Source organism: Coregonus clupeaformis, chromosome 15, assembly GCF_020615455.1.
Source record: "Coregonus clupeaformis isolate EN_2021a chromosome 15, ASM2061545v1, whole genome shotgun sequence".
Taxonomy (NCBI): Eukaryota; Metazoa; Chordata; class Actinopteri; order Salmoniformes; family Salmonidae; genus Coregonus; species Coregonus clupeaformis.
Window position 1 is genome coordinate 46803368 of NC_059206.1, and position 22039 is coordinate 46825406.

General features: G+C 41.7%; 3 protein-coding genes across 7 annotated transcripts; 1 reads left to right on the plus strand and 2 right to left on the minus strand.

Annotated features, from left to right (window-relative positions):
• Positions 1–1496: 1496 nt before the first annotated feature.
• gpat3 (glycerol-3-phosphate acyltransferase 3) lies at positions 1497–14138 on the minus strand. 4 transcript variants are annotated; one of them, XM_041897847.1, is made up of 13 exons: positions 14007–14138; positions 13524–13694; positions 12961–13033; positions 4641–4935; positions 4379–4453; positions 4116–4205; positions 3918–4011; positions 3688–3803; positions 3255–3310; positions 2921–3006; positions 2574–2702; positions 2292–2371; positions 1497–2098 (listed from the first exon to the last, which is right to left on the minus strand). In XM_041897847.1, the coding sequence occupies exons 1-13, from the start codon at positions 14040–14042 to the stop codon at positions 1996–1998; spliced, it is 1404 nt and encodes a 467-aa protein (XP_041753781.1). In that variant the 5' UTR covers positions 14043–14138; the 3' UTR covers positions 1497–1995. The 4 variants fall into 4 exon arrangements, with proteins under 4 accessions (XP_041753781.1, XP_041753782.1, XP_041753784.1 ...); XM_041897848.1 differs by having other exon boundaries at positions 13524–13722; positions 14007–14105; XM_041897850.2 differs by lacking the exons at positions 12961–13033; positions 13524–13694 and having other exon boundaries at positions 14007–14029.
• Positions 14139–14232: 94 nt separating this feature from the next.
• LOC121582203 (BRCA1-A complex subunit Abraxas 1) lies at positions 14233–19560 on the plus strand. 2 transcript variants are annotated; one of them, XM_041897851.2, is made up of 9 exons: positions 14233–14360; positions 14633–14723; positions 14812–14848; positions 14977–15043; positions 17692–17888; positions 18021–18140; positions 18467–18551; positions 18656–18764; positions 18863–19560. In XM_041897851.2, exons 1-9 carry the CDS (start codon positions 14247–14249, stop codon positions 19243–19245), a joined length of 1203 nt encoding a protein of 400 aa, XP_041753785.1. In that variant the 5' UTR covers positions 14233–14246; the 3' UTR covers positions 19246–19560. The 2 variants fall into 2 exon arrangements, with proteins under 2 accessions (XP_041753785.1, XP_041753786.1); XM_041897852.2 differs by having other exon boundaries at positions 18866–19560.
• Positions 19561–19625: 65 nt separating this feature from the next.
• Positions 19626–21791, minus strand: mrps18c (mitochondrial ribosomal protein S18C). The gene is made up of 6 exons (XM_041897853.1): positions 21692–21791; positions 21391–21449; positions 20690–20773; positions 20535–20592; positions 20394–20453; positions 19626–19778 (listed from the first exon to the last, which is right to left on the minus strand). The coding sequence occupies exons 1-6, from the start codon at positions 21750–21752 to the stop codon at positions 19702–19704; spliced, it is 399 nt and encodes a 132-aa protein (XP_041753787.1). The 5' UTR covers positions 21753–21791; the 3' UTR covers positions 19626–19701.
• Between the last annotated feature and the right edge of the window lie 248 nt (positions 21792–22039).

A 22039-nucleotide genomic window follows, 5' to 3' on the forward strand; every position in this document is an offset into this window, starting at 1 on the left:
TGGTCAAGATGCTCAGTTCCAGGCAAACTGTGATTTAAAATGATGTCCTCCATGAACTACATTCTCCGGGAAAAATGATTCAATTTGGCAATTTATTCATATTTACTGAGTGTACCTGCATTACATTTGTATAGATCACTTCAGAGTAAAAGTGAAATGGAGAAAATCGAATCAACATATTGAGACATACTGGGCAGCTGTATGGAGTCTCCAGTCATACAGGCCCTGCAGGGGTCACTCCCATGCCTTTTATGATGTCCCTTTGAAATCTATCTGAATCACATTAAATTGGATATAAAGATGTGCAGACACATACATCACAGTAAATGGTGTGGTGGAGCATCGCTCGCCAAGAGTCCCACCTCAACAATCGGGTTATAAAATCGGCTTTAGATCCGATTAATAATTCACAATCCTGTTAGAAGAGAACAAACATTTCTGTTCAAGCAATTTAAGTTGCGGGATTGTTATTATAGCCGGGTGCTTGAGCCGGGCTGGGAGATGGTCTCGCTGTGGATCTGCGACCGAGGAGAGGCTGTGAAATTTAAGCTGGCTCCAGCTCACTGTCTGCGGAAGAATAACTCAATGCTATTTCACAGTCTCTGCTTTCTTTATTAAAGCACCGTCACAGTAAACATGTCTTACCCACGCTTATCTCTGCAGCCTTTTTATTTGGGATCAAGAGTCCGTCCTTGTCCCAATAGGATGACCCTGGTTAGATGATAGTTGTTATATTGTTATATGTATCAGGATATTAGTAAAATAAGCCTGTAATATTACCACGCAGTTAACGATCATTCCCATCTTCCTTTCACAAAGTAACAGAACAGGAATGTCGTATTTTTACACACCAAGACCTCAGCTTATTTAGTAATCATTGTCATTAATATGACAATTTTACAACATTTGTATAAAATATAAATGAAATGAAATATTTGTTTCTGGCTATTTGTGTTTAGTAAGAGTTTTTGGAGTGTAAATCTAAAACCAAAGCTTTATGGTACACCAAATACAGTTTTAATCAGCCTTGATCTAACATTATTCCCACACCCCATACTATTCAACTTAATAGCAGCAGCATTTTTAACACATTTTATTAAAACTTTGGATTGTAAATGAGCTGTTGATATTTAATAAAGGTAGTGAGATATTTTTGTGTGAGTGGATCCTTCCGATCATGGACAGAGTAAGAGTTGGTGACGTAATTGTTATTTGTTTGCAAACCCTGACTCCTAGTGTTTCATATACGACACTACAAGCAGAATTTTACAACTAGCTCCAGACAGACAACCTCTAACTAGCCTCTATAGGCGTTCCATTACACCTATTCATCTAATCCTTTCAGATCTACATAAATGCTTGAGGGTTAGGCCTGGGGAAGTGGTTTTCAGGACTTGGCTAAAATGTAGATTTCATAACACTTAAGATTTTAAGCAACAATAAACCCACAGTCTTAGAATAAATAAATCAGACTTTGATCAAAGCACATCCAAACATTAATGTATATATTGTTTATAGGGGGTTAGGGGTTGTATTGTAGGCAGCATAATGTAACATAAGAGGGAAAAACTGTACAAAGTAAAAGTAATACTAATACTAGTACAAACTCTGGGTCAATGGAAACACATTCTTAGATTATGGTGAGTTTAGTTAGAGTGGCATCAGAAAACGTAGCATTACTGTAACATTATCAGAGATCATTTTATACCATACAGACTAGTACTACTTGCAGTAAAGTTTGAAATGTTTATGTCTCTATAAAATATGTCATTGCAGTCTTTAAAATAAGGCATTTCATGCATTAAAAGCTGATGTATGTTGTGTATCAGATTCAGATATCAATCTATGCTATGTTCACAACACAATTATGATGAATATAACAAATGCCATTGATTTGGAAAAAATCCAGTCCATATGCATTGTAGTATGTAAAATACTTTGTCCACAGTGTTAATTCCAATGGCATTGTCTCCTAGTGCTCTCTGTGTGAGGCTCTTATGAGTTTCTACCTTTCTTTCCCACAACCATACTGCTGTACATCTTCTGTTGCTGCTCTTTAAATTCTTCTTTCACCTTGGCTCTCTTCAAACTCCCATCCCTGCAGAGAGAGAGACATAGAGGAGACTGCAGATCACCAAACAGTGCTGACAATGACCTACAACCCATTATTGTGGAATAGTATGGTTCACAACACATTTTCTTCTGATTCCAGAACTCTATTACGATAGTATGGCATGTTTTAAAAAGGATCTTTAGTGAGATTCAAGCAAGTTTACTGAACGTTTCCTTACCACGACATGTCCAATAGCCCTCCCTGATGTGCGATAGCAGACTTCACTCTGTTGGCAAACTGGGCAGCATCTTCCTTTTCCTATCCAAAGTGGCAATGAAGAGGGATATGATTAGTAAACATATAGAGAGGTCTTCAAGGGGTCTTATGTATGTCTATGGCCATGGGGGTAGGAGACGTGTGCACTTTATAAGGGTTTGTGAAAAAAATACTACATAAGGTCCAACCTGTTGGTCATGGGAGGAAGTAGCAGTAATAAAGCATACACAGTGTGACAACCTACCCGTCTGGTCATGGGGGGCAGGTACCACACGTTGACCACGATGGCCCAGCTGGTCATCATTCTCAGCAGGTAGTTCACCATGTTGTACTTGGCACTGTTCCAGAAGGCATCACCAAAACGAGGGTCATACTAACAGGGAAGGACAGAAGGGAGGAGATCTTAACTAATATGAATCAAAAGGCGGTGATATCAAACAATGGCTGACAAAGTCAACACGTAACAAGGCCAATATGGTGACAACTTTATGATGTCTTCATATAATAAGTGTTCGGTGACATGCTGCTTGATGGAGGAGCAGGGGTTAGAGAACACAAGGGGCTTTCCGACATTCAGATTGCAGCCAGTACCTTGATTGCGACTGGGTATATCGTCCCTCCAATCTCAAAGCTTCCCTTCTTGAACATCATGACCGATGTGTTGTTGATGCAGGTTCCTGTAAGAGGGGATAGAAAGGTCATGAGACCACCACAACCACAGCTTCCAGCAGTGTTAGGCTCTATTTCAATTCAACTCAGTCAATTCAGGAAGTAAACTGAAATCCCTCATCGAAAAGTAATGAGGAAAATTGGAATTGAGTTTACTTCATGCATTGACTGAATTGAAATGGAATTGACCTCAATCACAACTTCCATCCAGACTGCAGCAGAAAATGGACCAGACAGTCAAAGTATAGAGACTTACCCTCTGGGAAGATCAAGATGGGTAGATTGGTTTTAGCTGCAACATGAGCCCTCAATCTGGGAGAGGATGGATGGGGGCAGATCAATAACCAGGACAACACTAATCATGATGAAAATAATATATAGCAGATAGGATGATTGAGTGGCTGTAATGGCAATGTACTGTATATCATCATACAATCAATATATGCACCATCAACATTGGCATGTGATTCATTTACTTTTACATTTTAGTCTTTTAGCAGACGCTCTTATCCAGAGCGACTTACACTTTTTTTCATACTGGTCCCCCGTGGGAAATGAACCCACAACGCCATGCTCTACCAACTGAGCTACACGGGACTACTTTTCAGAAGACAACTGAGTAAATGTATAGATGAAAAATACACTAAATGCATCTCCTGCTGTCTTTTCCCATTTACTTGCTGTCTCACCTACTGGTAACAGCATTTCGGTCTCTCATCTCCGACCTCTCGAACCAAACGTGGGGGCAGGACCTCACCATTGACCTCTGGATGACCCCCATCAGCCCACCGTGACTTTGACCCACCTGAGAATAATACCAGACACAGAGAGCATGACAACTCTAGCCTGCTAACAACCAAAAGTGATGGATGAGATCTCAAATATCAGTGATATGTTAACCAATGTTTATGTTACCCACCATAGCGTAGCATCCATCATTGGCCAAAATGACAATGTCAATAGGCGAGGTGTGGTTTGCTACGCATATTCCTCCTTTTTGTGGTTTATTCTCTCTGTAAAAAATAAGCATTTATTTCAATGACCTCATGACATTGAAAATGTTGATCCTAACATGACTTCCTAAATGTATTTCTAAGTAGTTTGTCTGGATACTAACTTGTTGTGGTATTGAATGGTAGCAGAGAGACCTCTGGCACAGATCCTGTAGCACATCAGATGGACTAACTCACTGAGCCAGTTCTTCACTCTAGAACACAAGAGCAATGTAAGGTAATAGCCGGGGACATTCTATTTTCTCGAGCCATATACCAACTCTCAAGCTAGTTAGCTGGTTGAGAGATAGGAACATTCAAATCTTCCTATTACCACAATTTATGAAAGTTCTACAACATCAGTAGATGTAGACTACATCGTTATTACCTCTTGTTAGGTAGAAACCCCACCAAAGTTGTCCCAATCACCAGCCAGGTCAACCCAATGATTGCCAGGGTTATCCTGCAAGGAAGAAGGAATCACATGTTGAAAATGAGTAGCCTATATAAACGAAAACGTATACCATTCTACTATGGATCACATCAAATTGAGTACATGATCGGTTGACATAAACTTCATTGAACTGAACTGAAATGGCAGGACACTGGCAGGACTGGAGAAGAGGTCAAAAAGGGCAGGTCAGACCCACCTGAGAGGGAAAAGGACACAGTAACGTATGATCACGCCCAGGCCCCAGATGATGGTGAGTCGCAGGCTGATGAAGTGGAAGTTGTGGTTGGTGCGGGTCAAAAGGTTCCAGGAGACCAGCTCCTCAGAGGAGAAGCGCTGAGTCACCTGGTCGTCCACGATGCTCTCCAGGCCCTTTATGTAGAAGTAGAATGAGTCGCTCAGTGCAAACTCGCCTCTCGATATAGACTGGGTACGATACCGACGCAGCTCCCCCATCTCCTGTTCCATGGAGCCCCCCTCCCTCTGGATGAGTCCTGGCCAAAGAAGAGGAGACAACAGAGATTATTAACTGAGTGGTTTACAGTACGTTATACCTGTGGGTTTAGTCACTACCTAGCGATTTTGGACATAAAATAGAGAGGCGTAAGGAAGGGCAAGGATAGTAAGAGGAACTAAATGTACCTACTGATTAAAGTACATATCTATCTATGATATCCCAGTGTCACGCCCTGACTCAGGGGACTCTTATATGTTGAGTCAGGGTGTGTATATTCTATGTTGTGTATATTCTAGGTGTGTTATCTAGTATGTGTATTTCTATGTTGGCCGGTGTGGTTCCCAATCAGAGGCAGCTGTCGCTCGTTGTCTCTGATTGGGGATCATACTTAGGCAGCCTATTGGCACTAGGTAGTTGTGGGATCTTGTTCCGGTGTAGGCTTGTGTTTAGCCGTAGGACTTCACGTTTAGTTTGTTTGTTGTTTTGTCGTGTGTTTATTCGGTAAATAAACATGTATGCCTTTCACGCTGCGCCTTGGTCTGACCCGTCCTTAAACGAACGTGACACCCAGAGAGGGTAAAGCTGATGAGGAATGGAATGGAGGACTGTTGTGGCATAGCCGGTCAGTACTAGGCCTGTCAGTACCAGATACCACTGAGAGCACAGAGCACAGAGTTCCCATTCCTTTTCTTCATACTCAGCAGCACTGTGTTTTGCCCAGCTTTAGTAAAACATTTACCTTGTGCCATGATTATACAGTAATACAAGCTTAAGTATTATGTTCACAGACAATGGGTTATAGACGAAAGGAGCAAACATGGTGGATTTTGTAATCTTTGCTAAATGATTTGCTAAAACATCATGGTGGTGACTTGTCCTTCCTGTGTTTCATAAAATAAAATAAAAGCCTCTGTACTTTTTGAAGTTTCCTGTCACGTCTGATTTAGAATACCAATGTTTGTGACCAACAGATGATTGTGTGTTAATTCAACAACATTAGGATTCTAGATAAACAATTTATAGACACCACAAAAAGTCCTGTCACAAAACCGATCTATTGGAATCTTCAATGCAGATGTAAAATAGCATGTGATATACATGTCCAATAAGTATAAGTACTTAACACAATATAGGGCAAATGGTATCATAAAGTTTGCAGAGGATGGTGAAGTAACGTCTTTCAAACGTTGTACAGTATATTTCCAGAAAGAGCAGATGAAGGGGGCACCCAGTATTTCACAGCATATGGGTCAAAGGTTAGACTACACACAGAGAGTTAGTTTTCTGCCTGTTATGTAATCCTCTATTGCATCATCAGAGTGGGACAGGGCTGCTCCAATCTGCACCCACACATCAGCCACAGGTGCTGAGCTGACCAATCACAAGCCCCCACACTGACACACAGTCACATATGCAGGGTATACTCCTTCCAGACCGAGCTGAATTCAATCCCTCATACTACAGAACACTATGTTCTAAGAGCAGAACTAGGGTTGCAAAGCTACCGGTAATTTACGAAAGTTGCCAGAATCTTGGGTAATTTGGGTAATTAACAGAAAATCTATGTCAATCTATTGTAACTTTGGTAATTTATACTTGAATAACTTTTAAAAAATGGATTCATAGTATAAATGTTTTATATCCATGTCCATATATGTCCATGAGTTTCTAGTAGATAGACCATTAGTTAAAGAGAAAATAGCCAAATTAATAAAAAAAGCATCTAATCAACAATATCATGCTGACAATATCATGCTGAAATCCTCGTACTAAACACCACTGGTATTCACTATGTTGATGGTTTATATTTAGGATAATGTTTTACAGGTTTGTCATTCAATTTTTTCATCTTATTGAATTATGTCATATATTTTACATGTGATAAGGCCACACAGAGGGCCAGAGGTAACTACAGTCACCTGTGAAAATCTGAAGTACCCAAAAGGGCCACTAGATATCTTGTGATAGATTACATAAAATCCTTCAAAGATACCAAAATTCTGGTAGTTTACTGGTAAATTTCTAACGTTTCCAGTAATATACCCTCCCTTTGCAACCCTAAGCAGAACCAATAACTCCACATGCCTTTCGGTAAATCCATTTAAATTCAATCACTTTTTGACAGAATCCCTTTTGATTTAAACAAAACTTTCCATACATGTTTGCCCATGGAAGAAGTGGTCAGAAAGTCTTTTTGGACCTGAATGCCAACACATCCAGGAGATAAAAGGTTCTCAAAGTTGACCCATTTGCATACCCCTCTATACCAAGTCTTCATCACCAGAAAAGATAAACAGTTGAGTGATTTAATTGAAAAGCTTACAAAACAGGGTTGTCAAACTATTTTATACATTTATAAACCTTTGTCAATTACCTAAAAACACGTAAAACTCCGATTTTTTTCATATTTGCATTTGTTGTAGCTTACAGTGCATTCGGAAAGTATTCAGACCCCTTGATTTTTCCACATTTTGTTACGTTACAGCCTTACTCTAAACTTGATTAAATAGTTTTTTCCCCTCATCAATCTACACACAATACCCCATAATGACAAATCAAAAACAGGTTTTTAGAAATTTGTGCAAACGTATAAAATATAAAAAACTTCAATATCACGTTTACATACAGTACCAGTCAAAAGTTTGGACACACCTACTCATTCAAGGGTTTTTCTTTATTTTTAGTATTTTATACATTGTAGAATAATAGTGAAGACATCAAAACTATGAAAAAACACATATGGAATCATGTAGTAACCAAAAAAGTGTTAAACAAATCAAAACATATTTTATATTTGACATTCTTCAAATAGCCACCCTTTGCCTTGATGACAGCTTTGCACACTGTTGGTATTCTCTCAAACAGCTTCATGAGGTAGTCACCTGGAAAGCATTTCAATGAACAGGTGTGCCTTCTTAAAAGTTAATTTGTGGAATTTATTTCCTTCTTAATGCGTTTGAGCCAATCAGTTGTGTTGTGACAAGGTAGGGGGGTATCAGAAGAAAGCCCTACTTGGTAAAATACCAACTCCATTTTATGGAAAGAACAGCTCAAATAAGCAAAGAGTAACGACAGTCCATCATTACTTTAAGACATGAAGGTCAGTCAATACGGAACTTAGAAAGTTTCTTCAAGTGCAGTCGCAAAAAACATCAAGCGCTATGATGAAACTGGCTCTCATGAGGACCACCACAGGAATGGAAAACCCAGAGTTACCTCTGCTGCAGAGGATAAGTTCATTAGAGTTACCAGCCTCAGAAATTGCAGCCCAAATAAATGCTTCACAGAGTTCAAGTCACAGACACATCTCAACATTCAGAGGGGACTGTGTGAATCAGGCCTTCATGGTTGAATTGTTGCAAAGAAACCACTACTAAAGGACACCAATAAGAAGAGGCCTGCTTAGGCGAAGAAACACGAGCAATGGACATTAGACCGGTGGAAATGTGTCCTTTGGTCTGGAGTCCAAATTGGAGATTTTTGGTTCCAACCGGCGTGTCTTTGTGAGACGCGGTGTGGGTGAACGGATGATCTCCGCATGTGTAGTTCCCACCGTAAAGCATGGAGGTGGTGGTGTTAGGGTGTGTGGGGACTTTGCTGGTTACACTGTCTGTGATTTATTTAGAATTCAAGGCACACTTAACCAGCATGGCTACCACAGCATTCTGCAGCGATACACAATCCCATCTGGTTTGGGCTTAGTGGGACTATCATTTGTTTTTTCAGGTCTCTCCAGAGATGTTCGATCGGGTTCAAGTCCGGGCTCTGGTTAGGCCACTCAAGGACATTCAGAGACTTGTCCCGAAGCCACTCCTGCGTTGTCTTGGCTGTGTGCTTAGGGTCATTGTCCTGTTGGAAGGTGAACCTTCGCCCAGTCTGAGGTCCTGAGCGTTCTGGAGCAGGTTTTCATCAAGGATCTCTCTGTACTTTGCTGCGTTAATCTTTCCCTCGATCCTGACTAGTCTCCCAGTCCCTGCCACTGAAAAACATCCCCACAGCACGATGCTGCCATCACCATGCTTCACCGTAGGGATGGTGTCAGGTTTCCTCCAGACGTGACGCTTGGCATTCAGGGCAAAGAGTTCAATCTTGGTTTCATCAGCCCAGAGAATCTTGTTTCTCATTGTCTGAGAGTCCTTTAGGTGCCTTTTGGCAAACTCCAAGCGGGCTGTCATGTGCCTTTTACGGAGGAGTGGCTTCCGTCTGGCAACTCTATCGTAAAGGCCTGATTGGTGGAGTGCTGCAGAGATGGTTGTCCTTCTGGAAGGTTCTCCCATCTCTACAGAGGAATTCTGGAGCTCTGTCAGTGTGACCATCGGGTTCTTGTTCACCTCCCTGACCAAGGCCCTTCTCCCCCGATTGCTCAGTTTGGCCTGGCAGCCACCTCTAGGAAGAGTCTTGGTGGTTCCAAACTTCTTCCATTTAAGAATGATGGAGGCCACTGTGTTCTTGGGGACCTTCAATGCTGCAGACATTTTTTGGTACCCTTCCCCATATCTGTGCCTCGACACAATCCTGTCTCGGAGCTCTCCGGACAATTCCTTCGACCTCCTGGCTTGGTTTTTGCTCTGACATGCACTGTCAACTGTGGGACCTTGTATAGACAGGTGTGTGCCTTTCCAAATCATGTCCAATCAATTTCATTTACCACAGGTGGACTCCAATCAAGTTGTAGAAACATCTCAAGGATGATCAATGGAAACAGAATGCACCTGAGCTCAATTTCGAGTCTCATAGCAAAGGGTCTGAACACTTATGTAATAAGGTATTTCTGTTTTTTTATTTTTAATACATTTGCAACTATTTCTAAAAACCTGTTTTCGCTTTGTCATTATGGGGTATTGTGTGTAGATTGATGAGGAAAAAAAGTAGTTAATTCCATTTTAGAATAAGGCTGTAACGTAACAAAATGTGAGAAAAGTCAAGGGGTCTGAATACTTTCTGAATGCACTGTAGACCCATCATCAGAGGTGTTAAAGGCGCTGCATGGTCAATCCGTCGTCTGCATTGGCCGGGGAGCATTTACGCTGATACGGCCTCTGCAGAAGTCAGGGCATACATACTTCTTGCAGAGTTGTTGAGTAGAGCTGTTGAGATGGAAGTTGTCAAGGAAGTGAGTTTGTGTTTATACAGGACCTCCCGCCCCCACCTACTGTCAACCAATCATGTCAATGTGGAGCTATACTCCATTCATTAGAATCACAATTTAACCAACCCCACCTACTTTTTGTGACTACCTGGACCTACCATTTGGTTTTGAAATATTGAAACCAAAACCAAAAGTATTTTGATAAACATGAAAAGGTGAATGTATCATTTATTTCAAATAGGCTATATGTCGTATTAAACAGCATATAAACACTCTAAATAGGTCAGGAGCCAGACAGGGAGCATAAGAAGGAACGAAAATGAATTATTTAGGCTATATTATTTCAACTACTTCAAGGCTATAGCCTACAAAGAAATACACTGCTCAAAAAAATAAAGGGAACACTTAAACAACACAATGTAACTCCAAGTCAATCACACTTCTGTGAAATCAAACTGTCCACTTAGGAAGCAACACTGATTGACAATACATTTCACATGCTGTTGTGCAAATGGAATAGACAACAGGTGGAAATTATAGGCAATTAGCAAGACACCCCCAATAAAGGACTGGTTTTGCAGGTGGTGACCACAGACCACTTCTCAGTTCCTATGCTTCCTGGCTGATGTTTTGGTCACTTTTGAATGCTGGCGGTGCTTTCACTCTAGTGGTAGCATGAGACGGAGTCTACAACCCACACAAGTGGCTCAGGTAGTGCAGCTCATCCAGGATGGCACATCAATGCGAGCTGTGGCAAGAAGGTTTGCTGTGTCTGTCAGCGTAGTGTCCAGAGCATGGAGGCGCTACCAGGAGACAGGCCAGTACATCAGGAGACGTGGAGGAGGCCGTAGGAGGGCAACAACCCAGCAGCAGGACTGCTACCTCCGCCTTTGTGCAAGGAGGAGCAGGAGGAGCACTGCCTGAGCCCTGCAAAATGACCTCCAGCAGGCCACAAATGTGCATGTGTCTGCTCAAATGGTCAGAAACAGACTCCATGAGGGTGGTATGAGGGCCCGACGTCCACAGGTGGGGGTTGTGCTTATAGCCCAACACCGTGCAGGACGTTTGGCATTTGCCAGAGAACACCAAGATTGGCAAATTCGCCACTGGCGCCCTGTGCTCTTCACAGATGAAAGCAGGTTCACACTGAGCACATGTGACAGACGTGACAGAGTCTGGACACGCCGTGGAGAACGTTCTGCTGCCTACAACATCCTCCAGCATGACCAGTTTGGCGGTGGGTCAGTCATGGTGTGGGGTGGCATTTCTTTGGGGGGCCGCACAACCCTCCATGTGCTCGCCAGAGGTAGCCTGACTGCCATTAGGTACCGAGATGAGATCCTCAGACCCCTTGTGAGACCATATGCTGGTGCGGTTGGCCCTGGGTTCCTCCTAATGCAAGACAATGCTAGACCTCATGTGGCTGGAGTGTGTCAGCAGTTCCTGCAAGAGGAAGGCATTGATGCTATGGACTGGCCCGCCCGTTCCCCAGATCTGAATCCAATTGAGCACATCTGGGACATCATGTCTCGCTCCATCCACCAACGCCACGTTACACCACAGACTGTCCAGGAGTTGGCGGATGCTTTAGTCCAGGTCTGGGAGGAGATCCCTCAGGAGACCATCTGCCACCTCATCAGGAGCATGCCCAGGCATTGTAGGGAGGTCATACAGGCACGTGGAGGCCACACACACACACACTACTGAGCATTTTGACTTGTTTTAAGGACATTACATCAAAGTTGGATCAGCCTGTAGTGTGGTTTTCCACTTTAATTTTGAGGGTGACTCCAAATCCAGACCTCCATGGGTTGATACATTTGATTTCCATTGATAATTTTGGTGTGATTTTGTTGTCAGCACATTCAACTATGTAAAGAAAAAAGTATTTCATAAGATTATTTCATTCATTCAGATCTAGGATGTGTTATTTTAGTGTTCCCTTTTTTTTTGAGCAGTGTACATTATGAAGCATTTGCGAGTGCGACACTAGGCTGGTAGGGACATAAAGGGCTCAGTATTTAAACAACATTTTATTGTATTAAATCATTACAAATTGCGCATATAGACTGTGACTTACTTAGAATTAAATACAAATTAAACGAAAAATGACTTATTAGGCTCAGTGAGTGCCTTTGAATTCATTTTTTGAAATACGAGTTCGGACAGAGTCTGTCATGCGATGGTGCCTGGAGAACAGGCCAGCATCGGAGAATACCCTCTCCGTGCTTGCAGAGCCACTGGGGATGCTAAACACCCTTCGGGCTACTCTTGCCAGGCTGGGCCGAGATGCAGAGTTGTTTTTAGTTGTTTTTTTCTATAGGTAGGCCTAAAGGTTTTTAGGCAAAATAACCCAATCAAAATGGAAAGCTCCTTGAAGGTGGGAATATGCCAGGCCTATTTTGCCAAAATCAATTACGGCCAATGAACAAAATGAACAAAACTTTTCAGATATCTGATTTTTTGTTTAGAAATACTTTGCTACAATGACACACTTAGCTACCCACCTCGTTCCTTTCTTTTAGCATGTGCATGTAGTAAGTACACCATAATGCGTTCGGGATATGTGTATTTTCAGATTCCACAATGATTCTTTAGTTGTGGACACTACATCACCACACTCCCTCTCTTGATATTGGTCCTCCTCACCTTTTGCACCTGTGTGTTTTATCAGTTTCTTTATGAAAATATTTAGCAAACTCCATGACAGTAGCTAAAGCAAGGGGTATAGGAGCACACAAGTAGCCTACAAATGCATGCTGGGCCAGGCATGTCCTGAGCTCGTGAAGTGAGCTCTACTGGAGCGAAATTGGAGAGGCCGAGAAGGCCGACGCTCCAGCCTTTGGGAATCTCGCTCCGCGCTCCAGTCAAATTGGCCACGTTCCTCTCCAGCTCCGCTCACATACTCTGCTCCAGACCAGTCCAAACCTCAGTATGAACTCACTGATGGGTAATGAGTGTAAAGTCACTCACCAAAGGGTAGAGTTGCAGGCACTGGCAGAGTGGGTCGTTCCCTGTGTCCTCTCTCGATCCGCAGGGTGGCCCACTGCCCAGACAACAGTTATTCTCAGTTGACCTCTCACACATTGCTTTCTACATACTGTCTTTTAATTGCCTAACTGCCCTTGTGTGCCACGCTTTGAACATTAACTATGTCTGTCTTCTCTAAGGGGTCAGGGAGCAACATGAATACAATATACAGAGCACAAAATCCTACATAATAATAGTGAATATAGCCTACAGTAGCCTGAATTGTATCAGATTAATAGATTAACATAAATCATCTGTTTTCCATCAAATAATATTCCTTTATGTAAACAGAATAACATAATTCGCTATTAGATGCTATTTAGGGCTATGTTTGAATATAATTTTTTTGGAATAAAATAATAGTCAGCTATTCTGGAATTCCAGAATTTGAGCTCTTCCAGAATTTCCAGCACAGTTTACATTTTAGTCATTTAGCAGACGCTGTTATCGATAGTGACTTACAGTAGTGAGTGCATACATTTTTTCATACATTTTCGTACAGTTACCTCCAGTATCTTAACCAGGATCTGAATGTAGACAGAAGTGACCCCCAGGGAGAGGCCAAACATGGCAGGTATCATGATGAGCCCTATCATCACGGAGAACCACACCTGCAGCAACACAACCGCTATACTCCACAGGTCCTCCATCCCTCCCTCACACAGATCTGTCATCCACTGGTATGGCACATTAGGGTCAAGTTAACTGCAGAACAGACACAACAAATAGCTACTCACTTCAAATGAGCATTGCATTCTGGTTATATAAAGGAGACTACATTGAATGCATATGTTTATCAGCCCATTTTCGGAAAAGTATAACTTGGCCCTATGTAAACATGGTTCTGAAACAGGATATCAACACCGCCTAGTACAGCCAAGCCGAGAAAGAACCACTTGAAATAGTTTACTACATTATTGAGCCTACCATATCCGAGTTTGACTGCAGAACATGAAACGTTTCAAAATGTATCAAGAGAAATAGCAAACCTGAAGACCTCTTCGTTGTATTAGGGAGTTTTCCATTCTTCTGGACCTCCTGTAGCGGTAGCTAGTATAGTCAGGCACAAGACCGTACGCAAAGTTCTGCAGTACAAATAAACCCCCTCCCCCACTGGCAAGTTTATTGAAAGAAGTTCACATCTCGTGCACATTCAGCTGCGCAGCAATAGTGCATGCGCGTGCCATTGCAGAGGATATGCGCTGTTTTTACGCAATCGAACACTTTACATGTTGTCTTCGTTGACAACAGCAAACATGGCGGACTCAAACTCCTCTGTTCGCATCTCCGGATTTGTTCTTGGTTCATTGATGTTTCAGCACTTTAACAGTGATTCTGATGTGGTAGGTAGTTAGCTAGATAACTAATGATATAATTAATGATTGGAAAAATATCAAAGATTAACTGCACACCTATTAATCAGGTGCGTCTACAGAAAATATGGGCAACTAACTAGCTAACGTTATATCGTTAGCTAACTAGCTAGCTGGCTAACGCCACAACAGACAGATAGGTCTGACCACATAGCCTACTTACTCAGATGCTGATTATGCCAGAGATTGTTTATTATATTTAACTAACCTTACACATGTATGTGCCTCATTACATTTTACAGGAAGGTCTCATTCTTGGGGAGAGCAAAGCTGAAGCGAGAAGCAACATCACTGATTCTCAAATCGACAACATACAGTTTGAGCATACAATAAGTGAGTCATCAGCTGTGCACTTGAATCATCAGAATGTCATCTTGGCTACAGTGTGAACTGACTTATCTCACCGTGGTTTCTGTTCCAGACATTCAGAAACATATATCCTGTCGCAAGCTCAATAGGTAAACTGCAGAGGTGAAAGGTTTCTTAAAATTGTGATTCAGCTGTGTGTGTATTTCAACACTATATGGACCATTTCTGCTAGCAGCATGTCACTTCCAATAATAGTATTTTTCTCCCTGCATCCAAGCTTCTATAATAGAATAGGGGAGGTGAACCAGGATGAAGTAAGGTACCTTTTATCCAACAATAAGGAGGTAAGTGGAATAGGACACCTTGGTAATATTGCTGTCACAAATAGTGATATTTCAACTGAGTCCAGGGATGTTTGCATTTCTTTCCTATCTTGTTTGATAGCCAACAAAGCACACTTTTATTCAGCCTCTTTCTATTTAATAATAATGTATTCAACTTCTATAGCGCTTTCAATAATAGAAATCTCAAAGCGCTTCAAAATAAAAAAAAACGAACTCACAAACAAACAAGCAATATAACATGGCAGGTCAGGTCAACCAATAGAGGCCAAGTCTTTGAATGCTGCATCCTCTGCAGATGTAGAGGGTCAGTTCATGGCTTGAGTAGAGGGAGCTGGTCAGAAGATGGTAGATGATGTTGGTGGTGGAGTCTGCTGATGATCTTGTAGAGGGCAAGTCAGGGAACAAACCAGACTGACTCTTATAGCCACTGGACTTATTTTCTTCCACTCTGTGTAGTGTAGCACCCACTTGGGTGATGCCTCAGCAGCTCTGGGCACCAGAAAGCTCACTACACACAGTTCAGAATAGTAGCCGTTGTCCTCTCTACAAGCCCTCTGCCTCAGCACTGTATTCCCTGTAGCTCAGTTGGTAGAGCATGGCGCTTGCAACGCCAGGGTTGTGGGTTCGTTTCCCACGGGGGGCCAGTATGAAAATGTATGCACTCACTAACTGTAAGTCGCTCTGGATAAGAGCGTCTGCTAAATGACTAAAATGTAAATGTATTCCTCCATCTCAAGCGACTCCTCACATGATCTCAAAATATCAGGAACTGGCAGCCAGTTGAAATAAAAAAAAGCTGGTACAGTGCATTCGGAAAGTATTCAGACCCCTTGACTTTTTCCACTTTGTTACATTATAGCCTTATTCTAAAATTGATTTAAAAAAAATAAAAAATCATTAATCTACACACAATAGCCCATAATGACAAAGCAAAAACAAGTTTAGAAATGTTTGCAAATTTGTTTAAAAAAAATCTGAAATATTACATTTACATAAGTATTCAGACCCTTTACTCAGTACTTTGTTGAAGCACCTTTGGCAGCGATTACAGCCTCGAGTCTTCTTGGGTATGACGCTACAAGCTTGGCACACCTGTATTTGGGGAGTTTCTCCCATTCCTCTCTGCAGGTCCTCTCAAGCTCTGTCAGGTTGGATGGAGAGCGTTGCTGCACAGCTATTTTTAGGTCTCTCCAGAGATGTTAGATCGGGTTCAAGTCTGGGCTCTCGCTGGGCCACTCAACGACATTCAGAGAATTGTCCCGAAGCCACTCCTGCGTTGTCTTGGCTGTGTGCTTAGGGTGGTTGTCCTGTTGGAAGGTGAACCTTCGCCCCAGTCTGAGGTCCTGAGCACTCTGGAGCAGGCTTTCATCAAGGATCTCTCTGTACTTTGCTCCGTTCATCTTTGCCTCGATCCTGCCTAGTCTCCCAGTCCCTCCCGCTGAAAAACATCCCCACAGCATGATGCTGCCACCACCATGCTTCACCGTAGGGATGGTGCCAGGTTTCCTCCAGACATGACGCTTGGCATTAAGGGTAAAGATTTCAATCTTGGTTTCATCAGACCAGAGAATCTTGTTTCTCATAGTCTGAGAGTCTTTAGGTGCCTTTTGGCAAACTCCAAGCGGGCTGTCATGTGCCTTTTACTGAGGAGTGGCTTCCGTCTGGCCACTCTACCACAACGGCCTGACTGGTGGAGTGCTGCAGAGATGGTTGTCCTTCTTGAAGGTTCTCCCATCTCCACAGAGGAACTCTAGAGCTCTGTCAGAGTGACCATCGGGTTCTTGGTCACCTCCCTGACCAAGGCCCTTCTCCCCTGATTGCTCAGTTTGGCCTGGCGGCCAGCTCTAGGAAGAGTCTTGGCGGTTCCAAACTTCTTCCATTTAAGAATGATGGAGGCCACTGTGTTCTTGGGGCCTTCAATGCTGCAGACATTTTTTGCTACCCTTCCCCATATCTGTGCCTTTACACAATCCTGTCTCGGAGCTCTACGGACAATTCCCTCGACCTCATGGCTTGGTTTTTGCTCTGACATGCACTGTCAACTGTGGGACCTTATATAGACAGGTGTGTGCCTTCCCAAATCATGTCCAATCAATTGAATTTACCACAGGTGGACTCCAATCAAGTTGCAGAAACATCTCAAGGATGATCAATGGAAACAGGATGCACCTGAGCTCAATTTTGAGTCTCATAGTAAAGGGTCTGAATACTTATGTAAAAAAGGTATCTGTTTATGTTTAATGAATTTGCACAAATTTCTAAAAGCCTGTTTCAACTTTGTCATTATGGGGTATTGTCTATAATTTAAATCAATTTTAGAATAAGGATGTAATGTAACAAAATGTGGAAAAAGTCAAGGGGTCTGAATACTTTCCTAAGGCATTGTACGTGTCCAGGTACATTTTTCTAAAAAACATTAGCCAGCTTACTAGCCAAGCAACAAAAAAAAGTTTGCCTGTCAGTCAATGTGCAAATCCATGGCTCAAAACCACCAGAAATGCAATAAAATGTAATTGTCATCAAAAACTAAAACGTTAGGTCTGAAAACAATGAAAAAATAACTAAATGTACAAATGTACAGGAGCTCTCTGTCTATGCTGCTACCAGGGCAACTATCAACTTCAACTTTATTTGACTTTCCTATCCAGGAGAATGTGATTGGTTGGTATAAACAGCGGAGAAACACAGATCAACAAATTACCTTCAGAGAGCAGGTAGTCCATGAGAACCTGAAGAGAGCACTCTCCAATCACGAGCTGATCTTTCTGCTCCTGACACCCAGTGAAGTCACATCATCAGGCTCCACTCACAAACTGGAGTATGCAGTCTACAGATCACATTGCAGGTCAGTACATTCACATTGTGATGTCCTTCACACGGTTTTTAATTAAACTGTTAGTGTTTTGCCATGGGATCTTTAGTGAGTGATTGTATGTTTTAAGGTCTGAACTCTCTCTGTGTTGCTCTGTCTGAGTAGTCAGTACCGCAGCGTTCCTGTCCTGGTCAGCAACCTGGGTTTGTTGGAACAGCAGGACTACTGGAGACTGTCTGCATCTTGTTCATCAGTCAACTACAACCGTGCTGTTTGGAAACACAGGTACTAGCTTTGCTGACCCTTGGCATTGGTTACTATTGACTTTGAAAAATATAGTCTGAGTGTGTTTGTCTGGTACATTTACGTCATTTAGCAGACGCTCTTATCCAGAGCGACTTACAAATTGGTGCATTCACCTTATAGCCAGTGGGATAACCACTTTACAATGTTTTTTTTTTTTTTTTTTGGGGGGTAAGGGGGTAGAAGGATTACTTTATCCTATCCCAGGTATTCCTTAAAGGAAGTGGGGTTCCAAGTGTCTCCGGAAGGTGGTGAGTGAGTGGTACCTGTATGAGTAGTCTTCCACTTTTCTCTTTTGTTCTGTGTAGATCTAGATTCTTCTCCTTAGATGGATCCCTGCAGGAGGTGGATGAGATTAATGAAATGAACAACTCCTTGCAGGTTGAACTGAAGGTAAGTTGAATGGATAGAAAAGATCAATGAAAAACGTACAAATGACTATGGACAACCATTGGTAAACGTCTGGCGTCACCTGGGATTTCGGTTTTTCTCTTCAGACGGCATGTAAGAAAGTGGAGGAGAGTGAGCGATTGGTCGAGGAGCTGCTTGAAGATGTTTCGTCTCTAAGGAGGACTGTCAGTGAGAGGAAACAAGAGCAGAAAGAAAGTATGACGTGACCTTCGGCTGTTCTTGATTTCTGAAATGTACTCTTACTATTGAGTGTGTTAAGCATGTTTTACTTACTTTTGTGTTCCCCAACTCAGCAGATGGAGACTCCACTCCAGCCCAGTCTCAGGAGAATGTACTGCTCTGTGAGGCCATTAAGACACTGTTCCCTGGGGCAGCTCTCCTCCAAACACAGGCTCTAACCTTCCAGGGGTTCCCCGTGCCCGAGTTCTGCTGTAACACTGACCATGGCATAGACATCACCACGACACTGCCTTTGATCCTGACTCATACAGTCCCCAAAGCCAGGAAGGGGAGGCTTGGTAGAGGCGGAGCGACGTCCTGGAGAAAACATCCCCTTTGTGAATCATCCGAAGCGCCCAAGAGGAGGAAACGCATGCTGGAGGAGACTGAGGGGTCTTCATTGTCAGTCAGTGGGTCAGAAACCGAGGAGGATTTGATACCAGCCAATCAAAACTGAAATAATTTAGACGTCTAACTCCCCGGTCTTCGGAAGACAACAATGTACCACTCGAGTGATTACTTTGCATAAAAAGTAGGTTAGTGTATGGAGTATAGGAACATCTGTGATGTTCCTCTATATCGGTCCCCTCTCAATTACTGAAAACTTTATATTTTTAGGGATGCCTTCAATTTGCTTATTTTGGGGGTAAAATGTTAAATTTTTTAAGAACTGTCCAAGTCCTTGAAATTAAAAGAGTGATATATATATATATATATAGTTCAAGCTGTAATTGAACTTGTACATAATTGCATTAAATTATTTTCACATGTGTACGATTATTGGTCTCATGACTCAACCCAAGCATGACAGCTCAAAGACGAGACTAACAAGCAATCTTTCACATTCAGAAATGTTTTAATACACAATTACAGTATCTATGCTAGACTAGTTCCACAACACAGGTGGACACAGTTACTCCAAGTGCCGGATGTCACAGATGTTTGGATCTTTCATAAAATGTGGGTCCTTGTGGGTTACAGACATGAATCCTGTGGAGGGAAATATTACCAGTATTTATTATAGGAAGGACTGGATGATCAAAACATGGTCATTTTGAGCCATAGACAAAGTCTGTAGCACACAATGTTATTACAAATCCTCTAGTCAGTAGTGATAGATGGTGCATTGAAGTTTCTAAAGAGAAACTATTACAGAGCAACCTCGAGGTTGAACACTGCTGAAGATTATTTGATCATATAGTTCACACATTTTTTCATGTGGCGTTATTCAATCTCTGCACTTGTAGTTGATCCCACAACTTTTTTTTGTTTAATATTTTGTTTAATTACAGATAAAATAGTTTGGCACATTTTGCTGTTTCATCACTTGCCATTGACTACAATGCATTATGAAAATGTGTCGAATGTATGTTGGAAAACACTCCAAACCAACTCTTATTGCATCAGAATCCCATTCTGAATGATGTCTCTGCTCTCAGTTTTTGAAAAATAATTCCACTGTCCCATAAATCCATATCTGCATCTTTTTGCTGTGGAATTTTGTTTCAAATGTAGTGCAAAAACATCATTCAGAATGGGATTCTGATGTAATGAGTTGGTTTGGAGTGTCCAGTCAATAATAAAATTAGCTATTTGAGGACATACCCATCGAATGAGCTTTCTTTATGGCTTTGGAGATCTCCCTCTGTTTCTTACCACATAGACCTGGGAAAGAATAAACACCTTGACACGACAGCCTCTGATAATGTGTAAATTTTCACCTTTTCTTCCTGACCAAGCTCTCACCTGTTATGTGCCTGCCGTAAATTCTTCCTGTGTGTGGGGATATAAACTGTGACAGCAGCTATTGGAAAGAAGTTTGGAGAAAAATGAAGCCTATTATAAATAAACATTGTATATTTGCTCATCACAGTACTTAGTACAGTAGTCTAATGACAGACCTGAACATTCTTGAAGTCCACTGTGATGTTACAGAGAACGCAGCCCTTCTGTGGTTGTTTGTATGGATTCTCCATCTGTAAAGGCTGGGGAGATTTACATTTATGTGAATCCACATAACAAATGTAGTTATCATAGTCATAGACTTTGTAGTCAAATGACATATAGCTTCAAATCAAGTTAAAAAAATAATAATTATCTTGACGTGGTGGAATGTCACTTGTTGCTTCCATATAGTCATTGCTGGGGAGCTTAACCTGTGAGGAAGTTTCATACATCGGTTTGCCCAGTGTTATTGAAAATTCTGCAGGGTGCAACTGGGCGAAACTGCCTACAGTAAGTGTATATTTCGTAAGTGAAAGATTATTTCTCGTTGATGTGCAAGTTCACTTCCAAACCACATCGCAAGGATTATTAACGTTCCTAAACGTTATAGCAGAGCGTCAGTATTTGTAGTTCATTGATCCAGCTGTTTTGTATGTGGGATGGAGTGAACTCTAAAGGCTGGGTATACCGTTCTCGAGAGCTATCCATGAGCACTAAAGGTACATATAAATAAAGTTATATTTGCATTTAAAAACGTAATCCTGGATCCATTTAGTCCATTGATAACGTTTTACTTAGTGCACTCTTTGAAGGGTAGCTAGTAACTACCTAACGTTAGTAACGTTCCATCTGCAGACAGTGGCTTTAAATTGCTTACCATGTCATCGTTCTTCTGGACTACATTAGACGAGCCTGACAGACTTCTGAGACATTGTTCTGTGATAAAAATTAAAGAAGACATTAACTTACATCATAATATAGAGGTTACTCTGGCCAGCTAGATAGACAGATAACGAGTTTAAGACACATGATGTGGCTGGCTAGTCAATGATGGATGGCATAGCTAGAGGTTAACTAACGTTAGCTAATAGGTTATCTTAGTGATTATAAACGTCCGTATGATCATGCTTTTATCACTAGCAATATGATTAATCCAAAACATAGAACAGCATTCTTACGTGTGCCTCCAAGCTGTGAAAATTTAAATTGTACAGATCGAAAGCTTCGGACAGCGAGCATTTTTGACCTGCGAAGGAAAGAACCGGATGTTATTTGACGTAATTTCCTATGTTCAATTTGAAACGTTGGCCCATGATCTGATCAAAAGTTCCTCCCAAAATGAACGGATTTTCGAAGTGATAGTTTGTTAAATTTCCACATAACAAATCTAATACTTTAATATAATATAATGAATATAATATTCAAATACAGTACGGCACATATGGACTGATTGTATCAATAGATCGGAAAAAAGTTCAATGTCGGGAAAATGTTCCGTACTCCACCGGACTCAATTTAAAGTTACT

Bases quoted from the DNA above. Each gene is read 5' to 3' on its own strand.
- gpat3 (XM_041897847.1), bottom strand. From the start codon at position 14,042: ATGGAAAACTCCCTAATACAACGAAGAGGTCTTCAG. The intron at 4,206-4,378 runs GTAATAACGATG...CTTGTGTTCTAG, and splicing joins GGGTTTCTACCTAACAAGAG to AGTGAAGAACTGGCTCAGTG. The intron at 3,007-3,254 runs GTAAGTCTCTAT...CCCCTCTTACAG, and splicing joins CATCTTGATCTTCCCAGAGG to GAACCTGCATCAACAACACA.
- LOC121582203 (XM_041897851.2), top strand. From the start codon at position 14,247: ATGTTGTCTTCGTTGACAACAGCAAACATGGCGGACTCAAACTCCTCT. The intron at 14,361-14,632 runs GTAGGTAGTTAG...TACATTTTACAG, and splicing joins TTAACAGTGATTCTGATGTG to GAAGGTCTCATTCTTGGGGA. The intron at 14,849-14,976 runs GTAAACTGCAGA...CCTGCATCCAAG, and splicing joins TCCTGTCGCAAGCTCAATAG to CTTCTATAATAGAATAGGGG.
- mrps18c (XM_041897853.1), bottom strand. From the start codon at position 21,752: ATGCTCGCTGTCCGAAGCTTTCGATCTGTACAATTTAAATTTTCACAG. The intron at 20,774-21,390 runs GTAAGCAATTTA...AAATCTCCCCAG, and splicing joins TCCAGAAGAACGATGACATG to CCTTTACAGATGGAGAATCC. The intron at 20,593-20,689 runs GTCTGTCATTAG...TCTTTCCAATAG, and splicing joins TGGACTTCAAGAATGTTCAG to CTGCTGTCACAGTTTATATC.